The sequence below is a fragment of the Protopterus annectens genome, chromosome 4.part0, assembly GCF_019279795.1.
Source record: "Protopterus annectens isolate FY-2018-M chromosome 4.part0, PAN1.0, whole genome shotgun sequence".
Classification (NCBI taxonomy): Eukaryota; Metazoa; Chordata; order Ceratodontiformes; family Protopteridae; genus Protopterus; species Protopterus annectens.
The window spans coordinates 839,551,385-839,573,030 of NC_056733.1; the positions used below are offsets into that span (position 1 = coordinate 839,551,385).

General features: G+C 38.5%; 1 protein-coding gene across 1 annotated transcript in view; it reads left to right on the forward strand.

Moving 5' to 3' along the window:
- Window positions 1-20,883, forward strand: part of LOC122799610 (zinc finger protein ZIC 4-like) — a 938,695-nt gene extending 917,812 nt beyond the window's left edge. Inside the window, exon 2 of the mRNA XM_044068786.1 lies at window positions 19,519-20,883. Coding sequence (XP_043924721.1) covers window positions 19,519-19,997 — 479 coding nt within the window. The 3' untranslated portion in view covers window positions 19,998-20,883. The remainder of the gene's footprint in view (window positions 1-19,518) is intronic.
- The last annotated feature ends 763 nt before the right edge of the window (window positions 20,884-21,646 follow it).

Below are 21,646 nucleotides of genomic sequence, written 5' to 3' on the forward strand. Positions count from 1 at the left end.
TGAAAGACAGGGGGATAGCTAAAGGTTTTGAAATAACCATATGCAGTAATTATAACATTTCTTCTGAGATACAGAAACATATTTGCCTCCCTAATTAAAATGCCATATTATTTTAAAGATGGTATCACCAAAAGACAGTTCCTCCTGAGCAGAGTCTGAAAAACAAATATTATCAGCTTCAAACACCAAACCTGCGGGGGAGAAAATTATTAAAAAATAGTCCAGATGTTGTGAATCACCTTCTGAAGGATAGTCCTGGCTGACTTCCTCTAACTTTTATGGGAAAAGAGGAAGTTGAACAAAAAAACTGAGGCAGTCTTAATGACATAAGGGATTTAAAGCATTCCTGAAAGAAATAATACCTCTCGTGTTGGGAATCCCTAGGAAGAGGTGACAGGAGGGGAGGCAGGCTTAGTGTTTTTTTTTTCCTCAGAGTATCCTGAGAAATAATATGGAAAGTGTCTGATACTGATGGTGCCTGGTACATCTCTGACTGAACTCTTAGGAATACCTGCAAGTCTCTCAGAAATGATCACACTCACTTCTCCCATATGGACTTGAACTGACATCTTATCAATCAGAAGGGATGTGCCAGATGGACTTGCTTGATCAGCCTTCAAATGGGATCACAACAGTGGGAACAGGCTCAGATACTGGGCAGTCAAACTGCTTATCAAACATCTCAAAACAGATGTCTGACGCCAACCTGCAGAAAGAAGTGGGAACATTAATGCTGTCTTTTTTTTTTTTTTTTTTTACTTCTTTCTAGGCTGGTGCCAAAGGACAATGATTCAAATGACATACTGGCACACACAAGTGCCTGAAAATGTTTCTTTGCCAAATATAGATTAAGGGATGACAAGTGACAATGTAAAATCTTATGGACAAATTCCAAACAAGTACAGTCCTTAAAGTACAGCTGTGTAAACTTACTTACCATTACAGTAGATGATCAAACAGATCACTGTTGCAGCAACCTAACCTGTGTGGGTTATATTCTGCCCAGGATAGACAATGGGCCAGTGTCCAAAGTTTTAGGGCACCTTACACACACTCTAACTACTAAAGGGCTGAACAACAGCCATATAAAGTTAGTGTTTTGGTTGCAAAACCTTCAGAGCTTCTCTGCCTCAGAGTAAAGGAGGCCAGAGCCCTGTCTTTTAGGTATGTGCTAGGAAAAAAGGTAAATAAATATATATACACCCTGGCAAAAACACAACACAAAAAAATGAATAGAGGGTGTCCCTGCTGCAACAGTGATCTATTTGAACATCTACCGTTTTGGTAAGTTAACTTACACAAGCTGTATTATGTTCAACAGTAGATCCTTGTGGCAGAAGCCAAAGCTATATGGGTAGATTATTAGAGCTTAGAAAGAAAAGGAGGAGGAGGAGGGAGGATGAGAATATGTCAGCCCCTGCAGAGCAGTCCTAGCAAAACCTGCTATGGACATGAAAGCAAATCTCACTTGCAATATTTTTTAGATAAACGCACAGAAGATCAGAATACTAGAGTCCACCCCTTTCCAAAAGGCAAAGAAAGAAAAACAAAACTCTAGAAGAATTGGCCCTGATCTTGCCTGGAAGTGACTTGTCATGGTGAGAATAACAGAAAACAATAGCGTGAAACAACCATTTGGAAATTGTCTGTTTTGACACTGATTGTCCCTTTTTTCTTACCTTTATAGGAAATAAACACCTGACCAAAATTCCTGGAGGTTTTACTCCTGTCAGTATAGTATTTGAATTGTCTGTGGACATCCAGAGTATGTAAAATCCTATCTTTCTTATTTTTGTATCTGGAAGAAGATAGGGGGATGAGTAGCTTGACTCAAACTAAACAATGACATCAAATTAGGCATAAGTGAAATATCTACTCCCAAATATGCCCTATCTTTAATGAAAAATGAACTAAAGTTGACTCACCACAAAAGCTTGTAACTCAGATACTCTTTCTGAAGAAGTCAGAGCAATGAGTAACATTGTTTTCCAAGTAAAGGACTGCAGTTCCTGCTGATGAGCCAGATCAAATGGAAAAAGTGTAAGTTTCTTTAGAACAAAATTGAGATCCTAATGAGACACCTGTCTTCTAGATGGATGGATATACAAATCTCCATTTAAAATATGTTTTTTTTTATGCTGGATTGAAAAGCGGGTCTATGGGAACTTACCCACATATAATTTTCTAGTAGCAGGTTTCTCAGCATCATTTAATACGTGCTGCACATCTTCAGAAAACAGGTGTCTAAAAGTATTACAATTATTTCCTCCAGTCAGCTGAAGAAGTTTCAGACTGAGGTGTATCAAACAATCTCTGTCTTGTGTGACTAATCCATTCTGGGAGGCAATTCACGGTAATTAACCTTGACCATTTTAAAAAGAAGGGAGAACCACAGTTACCGGGACCAAAAGGGAGTTACCATAATTGTTTTGAGGAATCCTCCTGAATCATTAGAATGACCCTGGATATTAATGGAAAGGATGGGAAAGCATACATGAATATTCCAGTCATACAGGCCTATTTGCAAGGAATGCTGGAGCAGACTGTTTTTAACAGATTGTTGTGAATGGAGGCAAACAGATATATTCGTGGGGTTTCTCACACTTAGATCAATTCCTGGAAGACCCAGTGATTCAGTTTCTGTTCAGGGTATCTCTTGGTCCTCCTCAGCTTGTCTTCAATAATGCTTTGCTCCGACAGGATATAGACACCCTGAAGGAAAAATGTGTGATGTGTTGCTAGGTCCCAGGCTACCATACTTAGTATGCAACGGTGGCATGATCTGCTTCTCCCACATGTGTTTATGTACCACATGACAGTGGTGTTATCTGCGATAACTAACAGGTCCTGGAGTCCAAAGATTGTTTAGAGATCTGAGAGCACTTACGACTGTCATTGTTTCTTTGACATGTATGTGTTTTAGTCTGCCCTGTCTGTCCAACTGACCCTGGATCTTCACCACTTTAGAAACAGCTCTGCAAGAAAAATCTGATGCATCTGGGGTTCAGACTGGGTAGGAGCTGGGAGAGGAAAGTGAAGACATAGGTTGAGAGATAACTGCTCCACAAATTAACTCCCTTTTGACAAACCCCAACACACTGAGATCTGAAAAGAATGTGGATGCTGGTGTTGGATCCAAAATAGAAAACATATTTGAGGAACCAGTGAATGTTTTCATGTGAAGTCTGGCCAGAGGAACTATAAGAATTGTATAAGCCATGAAACACAGGATCCTGTGGTATTCCCTGGCTGAGGTCAGAAATTGGCTGGAGAAAATCAGAAACTTCCTTGTAAAGGACTACAATGTCCTGAGGAAGAAAAGTCATCATAGGGGATGTATCCAGAAGACATTCCAGAAACACTGTTCTGTGAGAAGGAATGAAAGAAGATTTCATCTAGAACCCCAGACTAAGAAGAAGGTCCTTTAACCAGACCAGAGATTCCTAACATTTTGAAATACAGTCTGCAAATATAAGACAGCCATCTAAATATGGAGAAATCTGAATACCTTGCAATCTGCAGTGAGCTATTACTGATGTTTGACACTTTGTAAATACCCTTGGAGCTGTAGATAGTCCAAAGGGTGAGACAGAGACCTGAAAATGTAACCAAGCGCAAGAATTTTTTTTAAAATCTGAAGTCTTTGTAAATGGGAATGTGAGCGTCTTTTACATCTAGATTTATCAAAATATGAGAGATGGGATATGGGGTAACAGAGACTGAAGGGAAATATCTTGAACATTGGGACTTTTTATGCGAATATTTAGAAAAGGAAAGTCTGGGACTGGTTTCCATGTCCCTTCTTTCATTTGTACTAGAAGGATGCCTGAATGAAATCATTTCCCTGTTTGTTTCAACTGAAGTGGTTTTATGGTCCCTAGAGACAACTCTTTCTCCAGGACTAGAGTGAACATAAAGTTTTGCTTTGAGTGATGAGGAGGAATTCACTGAAAAGGAGGAAGGGATTTCCACAGCCAAGTGTAACTTTTCTGCATGATTCTCAGAACCACCTTGTTGGGCATTATCTGATGCCACTTAGGAAAATAGAAAGCTAGGCTTTGGGAAAGATTTAACAGAATGCCAGGCTGAGGGTGGGGGTGGGGCATGAATAAACATATAGTCAGTCTGCCTTTTTGGACTGTTTTTGGTTCTGGGACAAACTCCCACTTCTTTTTTGAGGCTCCTTGGCACTGCACATTGAAATTCTGTGTGCCTGTACCTTGCTGAAACTGTTTGTTCTAATTCCTATAAAAAGATTCTAAAATGGAAAGTAAGGTTGTATTAAGTTTGGGAAGGAGGGTTGACAAATCTGCATAACTCCCAAAATTAACTTCCCTCTTTCATCAATTCTTTTAAGAAACCCAGCAGAAGAGGGGCCAAACAATCTAGGGGAGAATTCAGGATCTCAACTTTGACATAGTAATTTTGTGAACATAACCAAGCAAACCTTCTCATTACTGATCTAGTAGCAGCTGCTTTAGATACATCTCCCTCCCTCCATTACACAACTAGGTTCTATAAAAATGTTCAAATCAGCATTGAAAGACCCCTGCCTTAATAACCATATATGTTCCTGTAATCACATGATTAAACCACCTTAAATATATTATTTAGTCTACAACACCTAACAAGTACTTTATAAACTTCAATATATCAGCCAACTATTCTTTATCCTTTCTTCTTCTCAAGATTTTCTCCTATTACTAGCCTTTTGAACTGTATAATTAACTTACATAATTTTTATTTTTCTTATGCGACTGTGTAAACCGAATTACTTAAAGCATAGCACATTGGATTGAACGGATTGTATCACTGCTTCAGTTGTAATATTTAACGTCTGTATCTTGCCTATACCATTTAAAGATGATGTTATATAAAAATTTTAGTAATTTTTTGGAGCTTTTCTCCCTGGGCCTCCACTGAAAATGGGTCCTTGGCCCAGTGAACTTTCTCGGTCAACAAATGTCAATACATAAACAGCAACAGAATCATGTGAATACTTCAAAGAGTGTTTGTTTAAAGGAGCAGCAGAAGCTATGAATTACTTCAGGTATGCTAGCAGTTAATTTCCTTATATTTTCAAAAGAAGCAAGCAGATATTTTGACATAAGAACATAACAATTTAGAATTATAAAGGCTGAAACAGCAGAAGAATACACTTTCTTCTCAAATCCATCAAAAGCTTTCCCATCTGTGCTAGAAAGGAACAGGTTACCATTCATAAGGTGCTTGGTAATATGCTTTTGCCAAAGAAATAACTACAGAGTCTGATTTGTGATTAGAAAATAGATATTCGTGGGTTATGGGGACCTTATATAATCTATTCAAAATTTTAGGGCAGGAGATTGACTGCCAGGCATGCTGCAGGCTGTCAAGAAAACACCCCCTAAAGCTAATAAGACAGGAGGAACACCTGCAGACTTAGGAAAATCCAGCTGTAATAAATCATATGTTTCCTGTGTTACTGGAATTTCACTCTGTTCCCACTGAAACAGTTATTTCAATCTGGCTATAGTTTCAATATCTCTTCGAGGGGGAAGAAATCTGAAGAAAAACGTTCTTCAGAATTAGATTACCCTGCAGTGTAGCCACTGGAAAAGTACAATCCCAGTCTAATTCATGTCCTTCTGGCTGAAAAGTATCTGAAAAAGAAGGAAACCTATTTCTTTTAAAAATTAGTGAAGAATCCGAATTTAAAGAATTAAAGCTTTGAAATAAGTCCTTAGCAAAACCCATCCAATCTTCCTTGTCCATACTATGTGAAACTGAAAGTTCCCACTCTTGTCTGAGACTGACAAGAGTGGTAACTTTCTGTTTTTTCAATCCTGGAATACACCCTAGAAAAGTACAACCCTACGACGGGGCTCTTCCCTGGGAATCAGATGCCTTAGGTGAGCCTTGCAGTAAAGCATCATCTGCTCCCACCTCTGAGACTGACAAATGTGGTTCTTTCTTGCACAAAGAGGGCAGCCCAAACAGCCACATAGGATCTGTGTCACTCTGGTCCTTAATGGCTTCTCGAGGACCAGTGCTAATGAGATCAATAGAAGGCAATCAGCAGTCTTTGGTACTTGATTTGACCACAGCAGAATACCTCATCAGCAGATGAGGCAGTAAGGAGGCCAGCTCAACTACCAAAGACTCCAGGAAAATATTAATTAATATTTGATATTAACATAATTCTTTCATCTTCCTGCAGACATGAAGAGAACAATCAAAGAGTTCAAAGTCTGCAGCTGTTCCTCCTGTCTTATCAGGTTTATATAAGCTTTAGAACAGCCTTATAAGTGGGCAGCAGAGCACTGAACAGTCAGTGAACCACCTGACATGAATTTTACAGTTTTAGGGTAAAAGATTAAGCTAAATGGCAACTTCATAAATCCACAAGTCCAAGCCTCTATCTTTAATTTTCCACAAACATGTAATAAAATATTATACAAAAAAGTGATTTTGAAACGGTTTATTTTTCAGTGGCAATCACTAAAAACACCATTCCTAGCTAAAATATAAACTTTTCTTCAAAAAAGTAAACCTTACCTCAGAAAATTAGGTAAAGTGGAAGGTTTTCCAAAAATGGTACTTATCTGCCTTGGTGAAGCACTAGCCAAGGTCATTCCATACCTACAGGGAGAGCACACTTTGACAGTGAAAAAGTTTTGAAGGTTTAATGCCCTAACCACTCACTTTGCACAGCGATCCTCAAGCCATTCAGTAGTTAGGGTTAAGGGGAAGGTGTGCCCTAAAGCTTTGGATGCTGTCCTGTTGTCATATCCAGGTCAAGATATAGCCCATATAGCTCAGAGTAATGCAACAATCATCTAATGATAAACATTGTTATGTTCTGGTCCTAAACAAAAAAGGCACATAGTATGTCTGTCCTTTTAACACATTTAATGATCACAGTCATACCTCCCTCTCTGAGTTGACATGAAATAATATTCCTTTGGGGAAAAAATAAGGAAAAGAGGAAGACTCCCCAAAGGGGTACTTAGCTGTCCTTAGCAAATTTTGCTGAATCAGATTGCATGACTGACAATGATACTAATGGAGTCTTGCTTGATGTACTGGTGGCAAGAAAGTTCTGAGGAACTCTATTCCTGTATATCTCTTAAATGCCAGTGCATACTCTCATACATGGGTCTTAGGTCAGACCTATGGGAAGAGAGAAAGAAGTTACATTACTGGAATGGTGCTTTAGTGATGAACATCTGCATTTCCATTTGAGTGAAGGTCTTAAATAATATTTGATATTAACATGGTTTTTGGTGAGGATTGTCACCTCACAGCAAGAGGTGCTCCAGTTCAATTCTCAGCTGAGGTGCCTTCTATGTGGAGTCTGCATGTTCTCCATGTCTACAGGTGGGGAGTCTCCAAGTGCTCTAGTTTTCTTCCACATTCCAAAGACAAGTACTGGGTGGATTTGACACTCTAAATTGGCTGTAGGTCTGCTAGGTCTGTGTGTGTGTGTGTGTGTGTGTGTGTGTGTGTGTGTGTGTGTGTGTGTGTGTGGGCGCATGTGTTTGACATGGAAGAACAATCCCAGTAGGGTTAGCCACCCAGTGGTGTGAACATAGGCTCCAGTCTCCCAATAGTCTTTCCAATATAAAAACTTGTATAGCTCTGCTCAGAACACATTACTCCAGATCTTTGACAGTTAAAATAGTGTTTGACTGAAAAATCATATTTAGGATGAGGAAAATGAATATGATTTCCTGTATTTGCACCATTTACATGTCCACCTGTTATTTAAGATTATTTCCCGGCAAGAAATTGAGTTTCTATGGCTGTGTCTTTAATTCGTAGTATGTACCAAGTTTTTTTTATTGTGACTGCTTAAGTGAGTTGTTACACTGTTGTTTCAGTTCTGATGAAGTTCAGTTTGTTTTTGTTGAATAGAAATGTAAAACTGTTTATTGAAAGACTTGTTTTCCTTTTTATGTGTCTCATTTGCTTTTAATTTGTCATTCCACTTTCCAGACTCAGGGGATGGTGGTTAGTTTGTTTTTAATATTTTACCCATGTTGGAGGCATGCTATATGAGCAAAACTTGCAATGCTTCTTACATGAACAGCCCCTACGCCTTTATAGCTCTTATACTACCTGCAGGTGGATGCTGCAATGAAGTAAGTTTCTCATAACATACAGCATACAGTCTGATAACACTGATTCCCACAAAAAATGACAGGACAGGTAATTATGGCACCCCAGTACTAAACACTGGTAAAAGTCCAAACAGTATCTGGCAAAAAAATGCACTTCTGCACTGATCTTGTTACCCCTACAAAATGGACAGCAGGGCATCTCAGATACTAAATAATAACATGAGCTTTTGCGCTTGAGGCCAGTTCAAAGAGTGATCAATGGCCTTAGCCCTGATGTAAATCTGTCTCCATGCAAAACATGCACACACAGCACTATATTGGTGTTATTTTAATCTGATTCTGATTTAATGCAATTGCAGTAGGAATGATAATAATTTAAAATTTATGATTCAGTTCCACTACTGTTCCTCTCATGTTTTCTTGTACTAAAAAAAGGTGAAGTAGTCAGTCAAGTTTTGCTGGGAATTTTTGTTTTAGGGTTACCACCTTTTCAAATAAAGTGGGATTTTTTTATAGAAAAAGAAGTTATGTACTCAGCATAATGTTTCACGTGTGTTGTCCATCTTCTCCTTCATTCTTACTAGGCTGGGTTCAGATCTGATCCTCGGATCCTTCTCTGCCTTTATTTTCAAGCTTCAGACCTTCTGCCACTCATGGCTAAATCCCTATCCCAGCATGCACCAGAACCATCCCCAGATCTTGTTTGCCCTAATTATAAAGTTATGTATACTCCAAGGAAAGATTCAGAGGCTGGTGAAGAAGGACAGAAGTCAAGGTAATCCAATTTGCATAGACCCAGTCTTCTTGGAGTAAAAGAAGGGAAGGGGGAAGGAGGGTGGGATGTAAGAATGAAGGTGAAGATGGACAACAGACAAGGAACATTATGGTGAGTACATAACTTCTTTATGTGTTGTCCTATCTTGCCTTCTTTCTTACTAGGTTGGGACAGCATCCCTAGCACATGGAATCCTGGGTTGCTCACAGGAGAATATTCCTCAGAACCATGGATCTAAAGGAGGCTCTATTCCTGGAGGCCAAATCAACTTTGTAATGAGTGGTAAACATTTGTGGTTTAGCCCATGTTGCTGCAGCACAAATTGTGTCAATTGTCAGGGTGAAGAAGTTGCAATGGCTCTTGTAGAATGGGCCTTAACCTTTTTCAGAAGTTCTTTATTTTGAGATTTGTAAATAAAAGTTATACAGTCTGATAGCCATTTAGAAAGTGTAACTTTAGAGAGAGGGGACCTTTTCTTTCAATCTGAAAAAGAAACAAATAACTGATCAGATTTTTGGAGTTCTGCAGTTCTATGTAGGTAAAAACGTAACTGTCAATATATATATCCAAATAATGTAACGTAGTCTGCCTTGTTTTCATAATTTGGGAAGAAAACTGGTAATTCTATACTTTGGTTTAAATTTGTCTCTAAAACCACCTTAGGTAAAAAGGAGGGATTTGTTCAGAAAGACACTCTGTCTTTGTGGAAAAGCAAATATGGAGCATTATGGACAATGTTTGCAACTCTGACAGCCTTCTAGCAAAGGTGATTGTTATTAAGAAAATGGTTTTCCAAGTCAAAATTTTTAATTCGCAAGATGATGCTGGTTCAAAGGGAGGAAAAACTATGCGTGATAGAATGAAATTTAGGTCCCATGGCACTGGAGGGTCTCTGATAGGTGGTCTTAATAGCATAGTACCCTTGAGAAAGGCTTTGCATAGTTTATGAGACATTATATTGGAGCCAGAGTCTCCCAAATGAAAGTTTGAGATCGCTGCTAGCTGAACCCTAATAGTACCTGCAGCTGCACCATCATTGAAAAGTTTTGCTAGGCGGTCCAGAATGAAACTAATAGGAGCAGGAAAAGGATCTACATTATTATTGGTAGCCCATAGGTAGCCCATAGGCAGAATCTTTTCCATTTACTTTTATAAATCTTCCTCGCTGAAGCCTTATGTGAAGAAATCAGAATGTGTTTAACTCGAGAGGAAAAGGTTGGATACCTGGCTATCACTGGAATTGTAGCAGCCATGCTGTCAGTTTGAGGGTCTGAAGGGATGGGTGGAGAGTTCCTGACATATGAGTCAGAAGGTCTGGAACTGGGCCCAAAGATGAGGCCACAGGAAGGGGAACAAGATTTGGTGAGGCCACTATGGAGCAATGAGTATCAAGTCCCTTCCCAAACAACTGGCTTTCTGAAGGACTTTAGAAATTAGTGGAAAGGCATAGAGGAAGCCCAGGGACCAACTGTGAACAAGTGCATCCCCTGGTTACTCACCCAGAGGGGGGATGAAGGCAAAGTAGCTGCTGCACTTGGCATTTACAGATGTCGCAAAGAGGTTGCAGCAAGGCTGGCCCCATTTTTAGGAAAATTCTTTCCACTACTTCCTGTTTTAGAGACCACTCATGAGTCAACAGAACAGAATTGCTCTGCTGAGTCTGTATGCTATCATGTTGGATTTCCCCGTGATGTGCGTTGCTTTCAGAAAACATTGGCAGGTGGTTGCCCATTGCCATATTCTCAGGAGATATCGACAAAGAGGTAAGATCTGGTTCCTCCTTGTTTGTTTATATGCCATACAACTGACATCTTGTCTGTCTGGATTGCAATGATTCCCAGGGGAAGAGAGTCCTGGAGTGCTTGCAACACTAAAAGCACCACTCTCATTCCTACAACATTGATGTGCTAGTGGGCCTCCTGATCTTGCCAGGTATCTTGGACTGTCTTTCCCAGATAATACCCTGCCACCCTATGGGCATCATTGGTCACCACGGCCACTGGTTGGGGGGAACAAACAGTCGACCTAGAGTCACTTGAAAGGAGTGTAGCCACCACTGAAGCTCCTTCTTGCAAGTTTTTGTGATGATTATTTTGTGAGACATTGGCAGTTCTTGCATTGACCACTGAGTGGATAGCAACCACTGAAGAATCATCATATGCAGAGGTGCTAGGGGAACCAAAACTATCACTGCCACCATGATCCCTAGAGTTTTGAGGACCATCTTCACTTGGGCTTTTTTCCTTCTTAAAAGATGTCTCACATAGTACTTTAGAGACTGGATCCTTTCTGGTGTAAGTCTCGCCATCACTTGTGTTGAGTCTAATTCTACCCCATGAATACCACATGCTAAGAAGGCACTAAGGCAGATTTTTTGTAGTTTATAGAAATCCCTAGGTGGGAGCAGAGTTGCAAGGTTATATTCCTGGCTTTGATTAGCAGATGCCTGGTTATGGCGGTTAACAGCCAGTTGTCCAAGTATGGAAACACCCAGAATCCCAGACATCTAAAGTGAGCTGCTACTACTGTCATATATTTGGTAAACACTCTGAGGGCTGTAGTGAGGCCAAAGGGCAGAGCTCAAAACTGATCGTGATTGGCTCCCAGCCAAAAGCACAGATGTCTCCTGGATCACCTGTCCATTTTTATGGGGTAGTACACATCCTGGAGATCTATAGAGCACATCCAATTGTCTTTCCCAGGAATGGGAGCATTGTCTACAGTGTCACCATCTGGAACTTGGTCTTTTTTACTGATTTATTTAGAATGCTGAGATCCAGAATTGGTCTCCAGTCCCCTGTTTTCTTTGGAACTAAAAAGAATCTTGAGTAAGTTCTGGATCCTACTTGATCTGCAGGGACTTTTTGGATCACTCTTTTGTCTAGCAACTTTTGAATTTCTAGAGTTGCCTGGTCCTTTTGACTGGGTGGAATGTCTGGAACTTTTTTCATCTTTGGGACGGAAAGGGAAAAAGGAATGGCATAACCCCTGGATGTGATACTTTGTACCCATTTGTCTTTTATTACTTGTCACCAGGCTTCTGGGTATAAAGATAAGCAACCCCCTCGACTGCCTCCAGAGCTGGACAGTAGGACCTCCTTTCAGGACCGATGAAAGGACTTACCAAAGAAGGATTCTGTGTTGCCTTGATTTTGTGGACCCCCTCTGCCACAAGGTTGGTGTCTTCCACCTCCCCCTCTGATTCTGGGAGAAGTTCCACCATGTGTGCCCTGAAAAGATCTCTGTGATTTCCAGAACCACATCTTAGCAATATCTCTCTGACCTATGGGATGAGGTCTAATTGTACAGTTTAATTTCTGAACTCACTGAAAAAATCAGAGCCAAAGTTTTATTGATTATTATAAACTTTTATTGATTAATTAAATAATTGATTTGTTAATTGGTTGTTAATGAACAGCAACAGTATAAATGCTTGTGTTTTCATAGATCTTTTATTCTGATAAAGTCTATTGGATGAAAACATTGAATAAACTATTTTACGTCATTTCCTTGACTCATTTTTTCTGGTGCACCAGTGTTGTTTGTTGGTTGAGTTTGGTTTTGCTGGATTTTGGGTTTTTTTCTTCAGTTATTGGTGATATTTACCCATGGCTGATGCTTCGGAAGATGAGCTACTCGATTTGAGTTTTTATCCTGTCCCTGACAGCCAAGATTCCATTCTGGAGGATGTAGTAGCTGTGTTGGGAGAACTACAGAATTCACTTATTTCCTTAACTAAAAGACTTACTAAGAGAGAAGTGAGAACTGAAGATAATGTCTCTAATCAAGAGGCTAGTAAAAATGTCATTTCTGTTATGAATGAGCTACAGCCAAAGAAGAACATTGTTAAAGTTAACACTTATAAGGATGTAGCTTCAGTTCTCAATGGGACCAGTAATCACTTTGTAAATTCAGCTAAACAAGGGGGTGATATTGTTCTGAATATCAATTTAACTAACCAATTTTTTGAGCTAGAGAAAGGGCTAAAAAAATATCGGGCCCTTTAGGTGGAAAGCAAATATTTTGAACATTGCAGTCAATGTAATATTATGCTGAAGGGGCTTAGGTTTTTTAAAGTCCCTAATGGTGTTTACAAAGAAGATCCATTTTTTTTCAAGAACTGGTTACGTTTTTCAATGCTGCTGGCTTGGATTTTCTCAAATTATTAATTAAAAGAAATAGTGATTCTATAACAGCATTAAAGTCCATTTTGGAAGAGATTGATAAGAATATAAAAGAACAATTAAATAATGAACAAGACAGTAATGACAACTACCATAAAGTGTTTGACACAGTAAAAAAGTATGAAAAGCTGGTCATAGACAGAAAAATTAGAAAACTAGAGAGAGATCTGAAAGACTATAAAGGTGGGACTGCTTATTTTATCAGTGTGGATAATAAGGAACGGAGATTGGGTGTATCATCTCTTCAAATGAGCTCTTCTAGTTCAGAAACAAATGTAATGGGCCCTTTAACTGCAGGTGATAAAGGGGCTAACAGTGTAGAATGACGTTCTGATGTCACGCACGAGCAATCGAGAAAGCTCAGTGCCAACATGGGAAGCAAGGAGTCTAGTAGTTCTTCGGGACAATTTAATGCGAGTTCCAGTTCAAAAAAACTCCAGGGTAAGACCCAACAGGACACAGTCGAGACAGAATTAAGGCAGGAGCCATTTTCGGAAGAAGAACGAACATTGGCTCCAATTTTTTCAGTGAGTTCAGAAATTAAACTGTACAATTTAACTGACACTGTTTTAACGGACACACAACAGCGTGTTTTAAAATTAGGTTTGAATTATATACCTAGTAAACGAGCAGCTGTAGCTAATACTTTATTAGAACTGAAAAAGTGCATCAGGAAGCTGAATTTGAGGTATATAATGAAAGATGTTAATGTAAAAACAGTGAATTATCTGCATAAACCTTCAGTATATAACCATTGCTTGCATTCCATGTTAAAGGTGTTTAATAGCTTTTGTGAGAGAGACATTAGGTCCATTTCAAACAGTAAACCAAAACAAAAGTTTTTTAATTTAACTAACGAAGAAAGGAAAGTTTTTTTGAACTTAGAAATTAACATGAATTACATTTTATGAAGGCGGATAAAGGGGGTGGTTGGTTATTATGCGATCCATGGATTACAATGTAGCTATGGAAAGTTTATTAAGTAATGATAGTGAATATTGTGAAGTAACTTATAATATCATTGAAAGAAGTTATAAATATATACAATACTGTTTATATGACTTTCTAATGAATGGTGACATGTCTATGGATTTATATAATTTTCTTTTAATAGATGAACCTAAAGTGGGTATACTGTTTGGTATACCCAAAATTCATAAAGATATAGCAAACCCACCTTTCCGACCAATAGTGTCAGCTTCAGGTAGTTCTACCAAAGCAATTTCTTTGTTTTTGGATTCTGTCTTAAATCCGTTGGTTCAAAGTTTACCTTATTTTGTAAAAGATTCTTGGTCTTTTCTTGATATGATAAGAGAATTTTTTAATACCATTGAATTATCAAATTTTAATTGTTATGAACTAACCATGTTAACAGTGGATGTTACTTCCTTATATACTTCCATTCCCCAAATTGAGGGTGTGGAGTTTGTAGGTAATTTTTTATATAAGTACACAACCTGGAGTGATTCTACTATCAAATTATATCTAGGTTTGTTAGAGTTATTATTGGAAAATAATTATTTTATTTTCAATAAAAAATACTACAAACAATTAAAGGGAGTAGCAATGGGGGCTACAGTAGTGCAGGCTTTTGCTGGTTTGGTTATGGGATGGTGGGAAAAAGACATCCTACCAACCCTAAACTTTTTTCCAAAGATTATATTTTATTGCAGATTTATTGACGATCTTTTTTTTCATTATGAAAGGTGCAGATATTTCGTCAAGCAATTTTTTTGGAAGAAATTAATGGTAGTTTTAATTTTTTGAATTTCACTATCAGTGAAACAGGAAACAGAGTTTGTTTTCTTGATGTGGAACTAATTTGGAATGCAATGGAAATTAAGTTCTCTAGTAAAATTTATAGGAAGAAAACATATGGAAATAATTACTTACATCTCCAAAGAAATCATCCGAATTTTATAAAAACAAATATTCCGAAGGGCCAATATACAAGAGCTTCTAGGATGGCTAGCAATGAAACTGACTTTAATACAGAGATGGAATTTATTACTAGGCTCTTTATTAATAGAGGAGATCCTATTAAGTTATTAAATAAATTAGCTTCTAATATTAAGATAAGATGGAAGATTGATGTTCCACCTATTTTAGTCAAGGGATTAATTGTTAATAAGTCACATGTTGTTGAGAAGTCTTCTGAGAATTTGCCTAGATGTGCCATAGATCTGTAGATAGTGAAAATATTAAATTTGCTATACAGAATAATTGGAAAATAATAAAGGGTAATAATGATTCCAGTGTAGTGTTAGGCGATGCACCTAAGTTTGTTTACAAAGAGAATCAAACCATTAAAAATATGCTTCAGCGTGATGAAACTTTAATACTACCTCTAGTTACAAACAAAATCAAAGGGATGTTTAAGTGTTATAGCTGTAATCAATTTAGAGCATTATTATAAAACTATAAGTATTGATGGCAGATATAATTGTTTGACTAACAATATTGTATACGTTGCTTTGTGTTCAGGCTGCTCTGCTTATTATGTAGGTATGACTACAAGAAGACTTAGCAAATGTATAAAGGAACATTGTTATGCTATAAAGTCTAGAGATATAAATAATGCCCTTTACAGGCACTCAGAAAAATGTACTTTATACAAAAAATGTATATTTTCGATTTTAGATCATGTTAAAAGTGATTTAAGAGGAGGTAGTATGAAAAACAAGGTGGAAAGAAAGGAAAATTTGTGGCAATCAAGACTGGGAGCGGATGTTCCCCCAGGCCTGAATGACATAATTAATATTAAATGTTTTTTTGGTCAATAATAAATTGAAAGTATAAAAAGCATTAATATTTATAATAAAATCACAGATTTATAAGATTTTTATTGGTTTTAAATGTTTTAATCATTTAGATAATTAATTGAATAAATTGATTTGTTAATTGGTTGGTAATGAACAGCAATAGTATAAATGCTTGTGTTTTTTGTAGATCTTTTATTCTGATGAAGTCTATTGGATGAAAACGTTGAATAAACTATTTTACGTTATTTCCTTAGCTTGTTTTTTCTGGTGCACCAGTGTTGTTTGTTGGTTGAGTTTGGTTTCGCTGGATTTTGGGTTTTTTCTTCAAACCACGAGTAGGAGCTCATCGAAAGGCGGAGACACCCAAGAGATGAAAGGGTGAGAACCAAAGGTCTTCAGGTATACACTCTCCTCCTCAAAATGGTTGGAGGACTTCCAGCCAACTATCTGCTTTAGCATTTCCAGGATGTCTCGAAACACGACATCATCAGGAAGTGACCGTGGGGTTCCTTCAGCTTCATCAAGGTCCATATCAGAAATGATGGACTCCTCTGGGGAGTCTAAATGCTTCCTCTTGCATAGTCTCTTCTGTGGGACCTCCTCAGAAGGGTACTACATGGAGGTGTTGGAAGAGTGGGGGTGCCCCTGGGAGGCATTCTGTGGCCTAGGATCTCTGCATCCCTGTGGATAAAGGGGTATAGAGGCAGGCACTGATGCTCTAGAAGGAGGAATATCCAGAGAGGACTGTGGACCTGTCTGTGGAGACAGCACACTCCTTATTACCTCAAAAGCCCCGCATCCCTGATCCAAGTATATCCCTGGATCTGAAAAAGCCAAAGGACCCCCAGGAACCAAAGATGACAGACCCAAGGCTGAGGTAGGACCCAAACTCACCTCTGTCGAGGCCCCAAGAGGTAAAGTTGGATCTGGCAGCTGTCCAATCCAACTTGCCCCTCCAGACTCGACTGGAGAGTGTCAGCTCCCAGACTCCTCCAGCTCCGATGGAGCCGAGGACATCTGAGCCATGATCGGATCTGTAGAACCCGCGGTGGTTATCAGATCTGACAGTTCCACTAATACCAACTCCAGACCTTCCGACTCCTAAGCCAGAGGTTGGATTGGAGGAGGACTTTGAGCAGAGGAGGTAGATGTCATAGGATCTGAATCTCTGGGGGTCAGATCCAACAGTAATTTGGCCAGCACTGGTGTCTGTAAGAGCTTCTGTACCACCCAATCCACTTCATCATCAGAAAGGCTCCTAGAAAACCGGGTCAAAGGGGTGGGAGATTTTGTCTTTTGTAGTAAAGGAGATCTTAGAATAGGGGAGACTGGTTCCAAGGTCGGGGACTGGCTCCTAAATTCAAACTCAACTGGCACCGAGCAAGAAGGTGTTAGAGCCAATGGAGCTTTGCCTAATCCAGTAGCCTTCGGATCTGAGGAGGATAGTCTAAGAATTTTATATGTCAGATCCAATGAAGTAGAAGAGGAATGTAATTTTCCAGATTTGTCGATTTGTCGGCTTTAGAAGAAGGAGACTTATCAGATTTAGATGAAACTGGACCTTCTTCTAGTGCCTCTGAGAAGAGGGTTTTAAGAAGACCTTTTAGGATCAACTTCTTTTTCCTCTCCAGGAGTGCTCTATGATTAAATGAATGGTAAATGGAGCATGACTCCTGGAGATGGACAGCTCCAAGACAATAAACACAAAGAGTGTGCTTATTGCTAAGGGGCATCTTTTTGCTACACTTGTCACACTTTTTAAAGCCCATTGGTTTGGATTCCTTGCCAGACATTTTTAAGGTAGCAACAGGAAAACCACAACAAAAACTTTTTTTTTTTTTTTTTGTAAGCTGGGCCATCTAACTTAAATGGGTGAGCTGTGGAGGACACAGAACACCAAGGGAAAAAAAACAAAGACAAAGCCCTCTAACTTAAATGGGCCCTGACACAGAACACACAGAGAAAAGGCAAAGACTAAGCCATCTAACTTAAATTAAAATTCTCTAAGTTAAACGAACTGCAATACACGATGGCAACTGCACTAGTAACAATCAGAGAAGGAATGGGCAAGAACAGTAGGGTTAAAAGCCCTCTAAATAAAATGGGCTATCTGACAGTTCTCTAAATTAAATAAACTGTTCTACTTAGGGTTACCACCTGTCCCACTTTATGAGGGACAGTCCCTCTTTGGGCGGTTGTGTCCTGATCAAAAATATTAAAAATGACAAATGTCCTGAGATTGTAGGACATAATTATGTCCCATATTTTATGTAATAGTTGCATAAAATAGTTATTTCTGTATCTAAAATACCTAAATGTTACAAGAAACGGGATAAGCAACTAAACTACTACAAGAATAAGCTTTTATTTAGGCAAAAAAGTAAAGTTCTATCCTTTGTACTGACCATGGGTATGTGTCAGGTTGTAAAATCTGATGTGTGTCCTGAAAATGTCCCACTATGGCCATTTGAAAAGGTGGCAACCCTTCCACTAAGGCAACTACAGATTAACACAAGCCAGGAATGGAAATACAAGGCCTAGCGAAAAGATGATGGCCAAGGTCAGAAACAGCTTAAATATGAACAATATCAAGATACCAGTAGACACACTCAGCTATATATCCAAATATCCACTAAATTTTAGAATTATAGACGAGAAAGTAATCAAAAAGATCATACTTTGCCACAGCTAGAAGACGAACGCTCGATCTTGTTTAGCAGCAAACGAGATCTGGGGATGGTTCTAGTGCATGCTGGGATATGGATTTAGCCACGAGCTGGTAGAAGGCCTCCAGCTTGAAAAAAAGGCCGAGACGGATCTGAGAATCTGATCTGAACCCAACCTAGTAAGAATGAAGGTGAGATAGGACAACATCAAATCGTAAGATTTTGCAGGACAAACCACACCCACGACAACTGTAAAGATGTGTTTCTTTTTTTGGTTGGGTGCGGCAAAATGAAAGCAAATTTGTAAAGTTTTGGTTGCTTCTGTTGTGTTAAGTGGTTCAGATAAAAAAAGTTTGTTTTTTTTTTATTGGAAAAATAGGAAACATTCCCCTAAAATGTAAAGACATCTGTCTTTCCATACCCCCAACACACACACTTACGCACGTAACTGTCCAGATACAAACTGTCCTGGGTAAAAAAGGACAGGTGATAACCATAATTTGCTCGATATGTCATAATAACGTATTATATAAACGTTCGTTTGAGTTTAGGTTGTCTGTGACTTATTTTCAGCTAAACCGGACCTGAAATGCTGTAAGTATTTGTGACGTGCCTCTCAACTGTCCATATTTTTGTAAAATGTTCAGATTTTTGCCTATTTTTGGTCTGTCCCTTCAGAAAACGCATGCTAAAGCAAAACATATTATTCTAGCACCGTTTTAAGTTTATGAGAGCAATATTTAAAATTTGTTCCTAATTGTCAGCCTTAGTCCCCTGTTTCCTCATTATTTTTAGCTTTACCGAGATTTATTGTACCAAGACGTTTTGAGATATGATTTGTGTTCACTTATAGAAACCACCTGCATCTACTATTTAAAAAATGTTCAGCTGCGTATTTCCTCTATGAATAATTACTAACAGAACGCTGTGAATATCGTGTGTCTTGTGGGACCGTATGGCTGTTTTCTGTAACGTCTATTCATAAAATAATTATGTTTTGTTTCTAATTGTTTAATTGTATAATTTCAGGAGAAAAACCTTTCAAGTGTGAATTTGAAGGATGTGACAGACGCTTTGCTAACAGCAGTGACAGAAAGAAGCATTCGCACGTGCACACTAGTGACAAGCCCTACAACTGCAAAGTGCGAGGCTGCGACAAGTCATACACCCATCCGAGCTCCTTAAGAAAGCACATGAAGGTGCACTGCAAGTCTCCCCCTCCAAGCTCAGGCTACGAGTCCTCAACACCTTCTCTCGTCTCCCCGTCCTCCGAAACTGGCCGGGACCCGTCTGCCCCTACAGCGTCTCATGCTGAACTCTCCTCAACACGGGGAGCGAATCTGAGTGAATGGTATGTGTGCCAGAGCTCTGCAACTAGGGGCATGTCAACTATGCCAACTCCTCCCAGCAACTCTTCATCCCCGGACCCAGGACACTCGTCTGCTGTTTCCCAAAACGTGCACTCAGTTAACAGAGCTTGCACAACATTTAAACACACCGCCTACTGAAGGCTTCTGATTGGGAAAAAAGTTTAGCTGTCAGCGGTATCTTCAGGTTAACAGTAAGGAGGCTGTGTAACTCACACTACCTGTGAAAACATAAAGAGAAATAATGAATGTATGTTATGTACGTGCTACTGATATTCTTTCTACCACTTCAAATTGTACATTTCCTGTTATTTATAGCAGTAAACGAGTAACTGATTCAGCATTCTTGTTGATTGAGTTTACCACATGAAATTGTCAAATAAACATGCCACGTTCCTTCTGGCCTGTAAAGTAATTTTCTTTAAAAAGAAAATCGCAGATTTTTTTGTATCACTGAACCAAAGCGTTTTAATACGACTTTCTAATAATGTACAGTTTTGTTGGTTGTTACTATAGCGTCAAGTGGCAGTATTTCATGGAATGGACCTTTTGTTACTTGCACCTATGTTTTAATGTTTTGAGAAAATAACTTTATAAAATTATTTTTATTTTAATTTTTGTACCAACTGACTTAATAAATGTGTGTAATACGTTTCAAAGGCTTAACAAAACCAGTGAAACTTTTTTACACAGACAAACTTAGAGTTGTATATATTTTCTCAGCTACCACTAAACTTGCTCTTGAAACACACTCTGTGATTCCATCTGTTAAATGTGATTAGTGTTTGAACGTGAATATGTCTTGTTTTTCTTATTCTTATGAAAAAGGCAGAGTAAAGGAACCAGATGAAAGCTTTGGAAACATTATTATAATGAACGTTCTGCTTCAGTTGCTTTGAATCGTGTTCAGGCAGTGCACAAAGTTGGCTTGTTTTCAGAAAAAAAAGTGTAAACAGACGTAGCAATGTTTGTCCTAAGGAACAAATAATGTAATGGAAAAAACTTACAATAAAATGGTCATATTGTATACTCTGTGTCATCGAGGTATGTAACGCATGATTCTAAAATAACTCCTAAGACTACTTACTATTTACCTTTTGTGAAGAAAATGAAGGAAAACGAATTCTCTGATTGGTGTCCCACGTAAGTAATGAAAATCAGGCATCATCTCTTCATATGTTTGTTTTATCTTTGCTGAAAAGTGCTGGCTCATATGACTATTCTTAATTACCTTTATTAAGCTACATTGAAAATAGGTACAGATATGATTAAAATTACACACTGCAAGTTGTCAGCTTGTCAGTCTCACAAACTTTTTTTTTTTGGGGGGGGGCGGAGGGCACACAGTTGAGAAAGACTTTCGCAGTGAGGTTTCTTGGTTGCTATGCACGATAAATACAGTCTGGCTTAATCTGCGAGGCATTCCAGAAGAGTCTTTCTGTTGGGAAACAATCAGCAATCCAATCATCTTTCTTTTTGTAAGCAGTTTTGAAATCCCCATTGGCTGTTGCCCCTTCACTACCTCCAAGTTTATTTAAAAAACTGGAAAACTTCTCTAAATTTCATTTGCACTTGATACACAAATCGTAAAAAGTAATAAGTTCTCTTTGGTTCCAACATTATATTTTATAGAATCACAACTTAATATCGTAGTCTAATTGCAAACGTAAGATAGATGGGAAACCGAAAAAATAAATTATTTCAGCAATCCTACCATAAATGATCTAAAGTAAAAAGAAAAAAGAAGGAAGGGAGAGGCAATCGTATTATATATATATATATATATATGT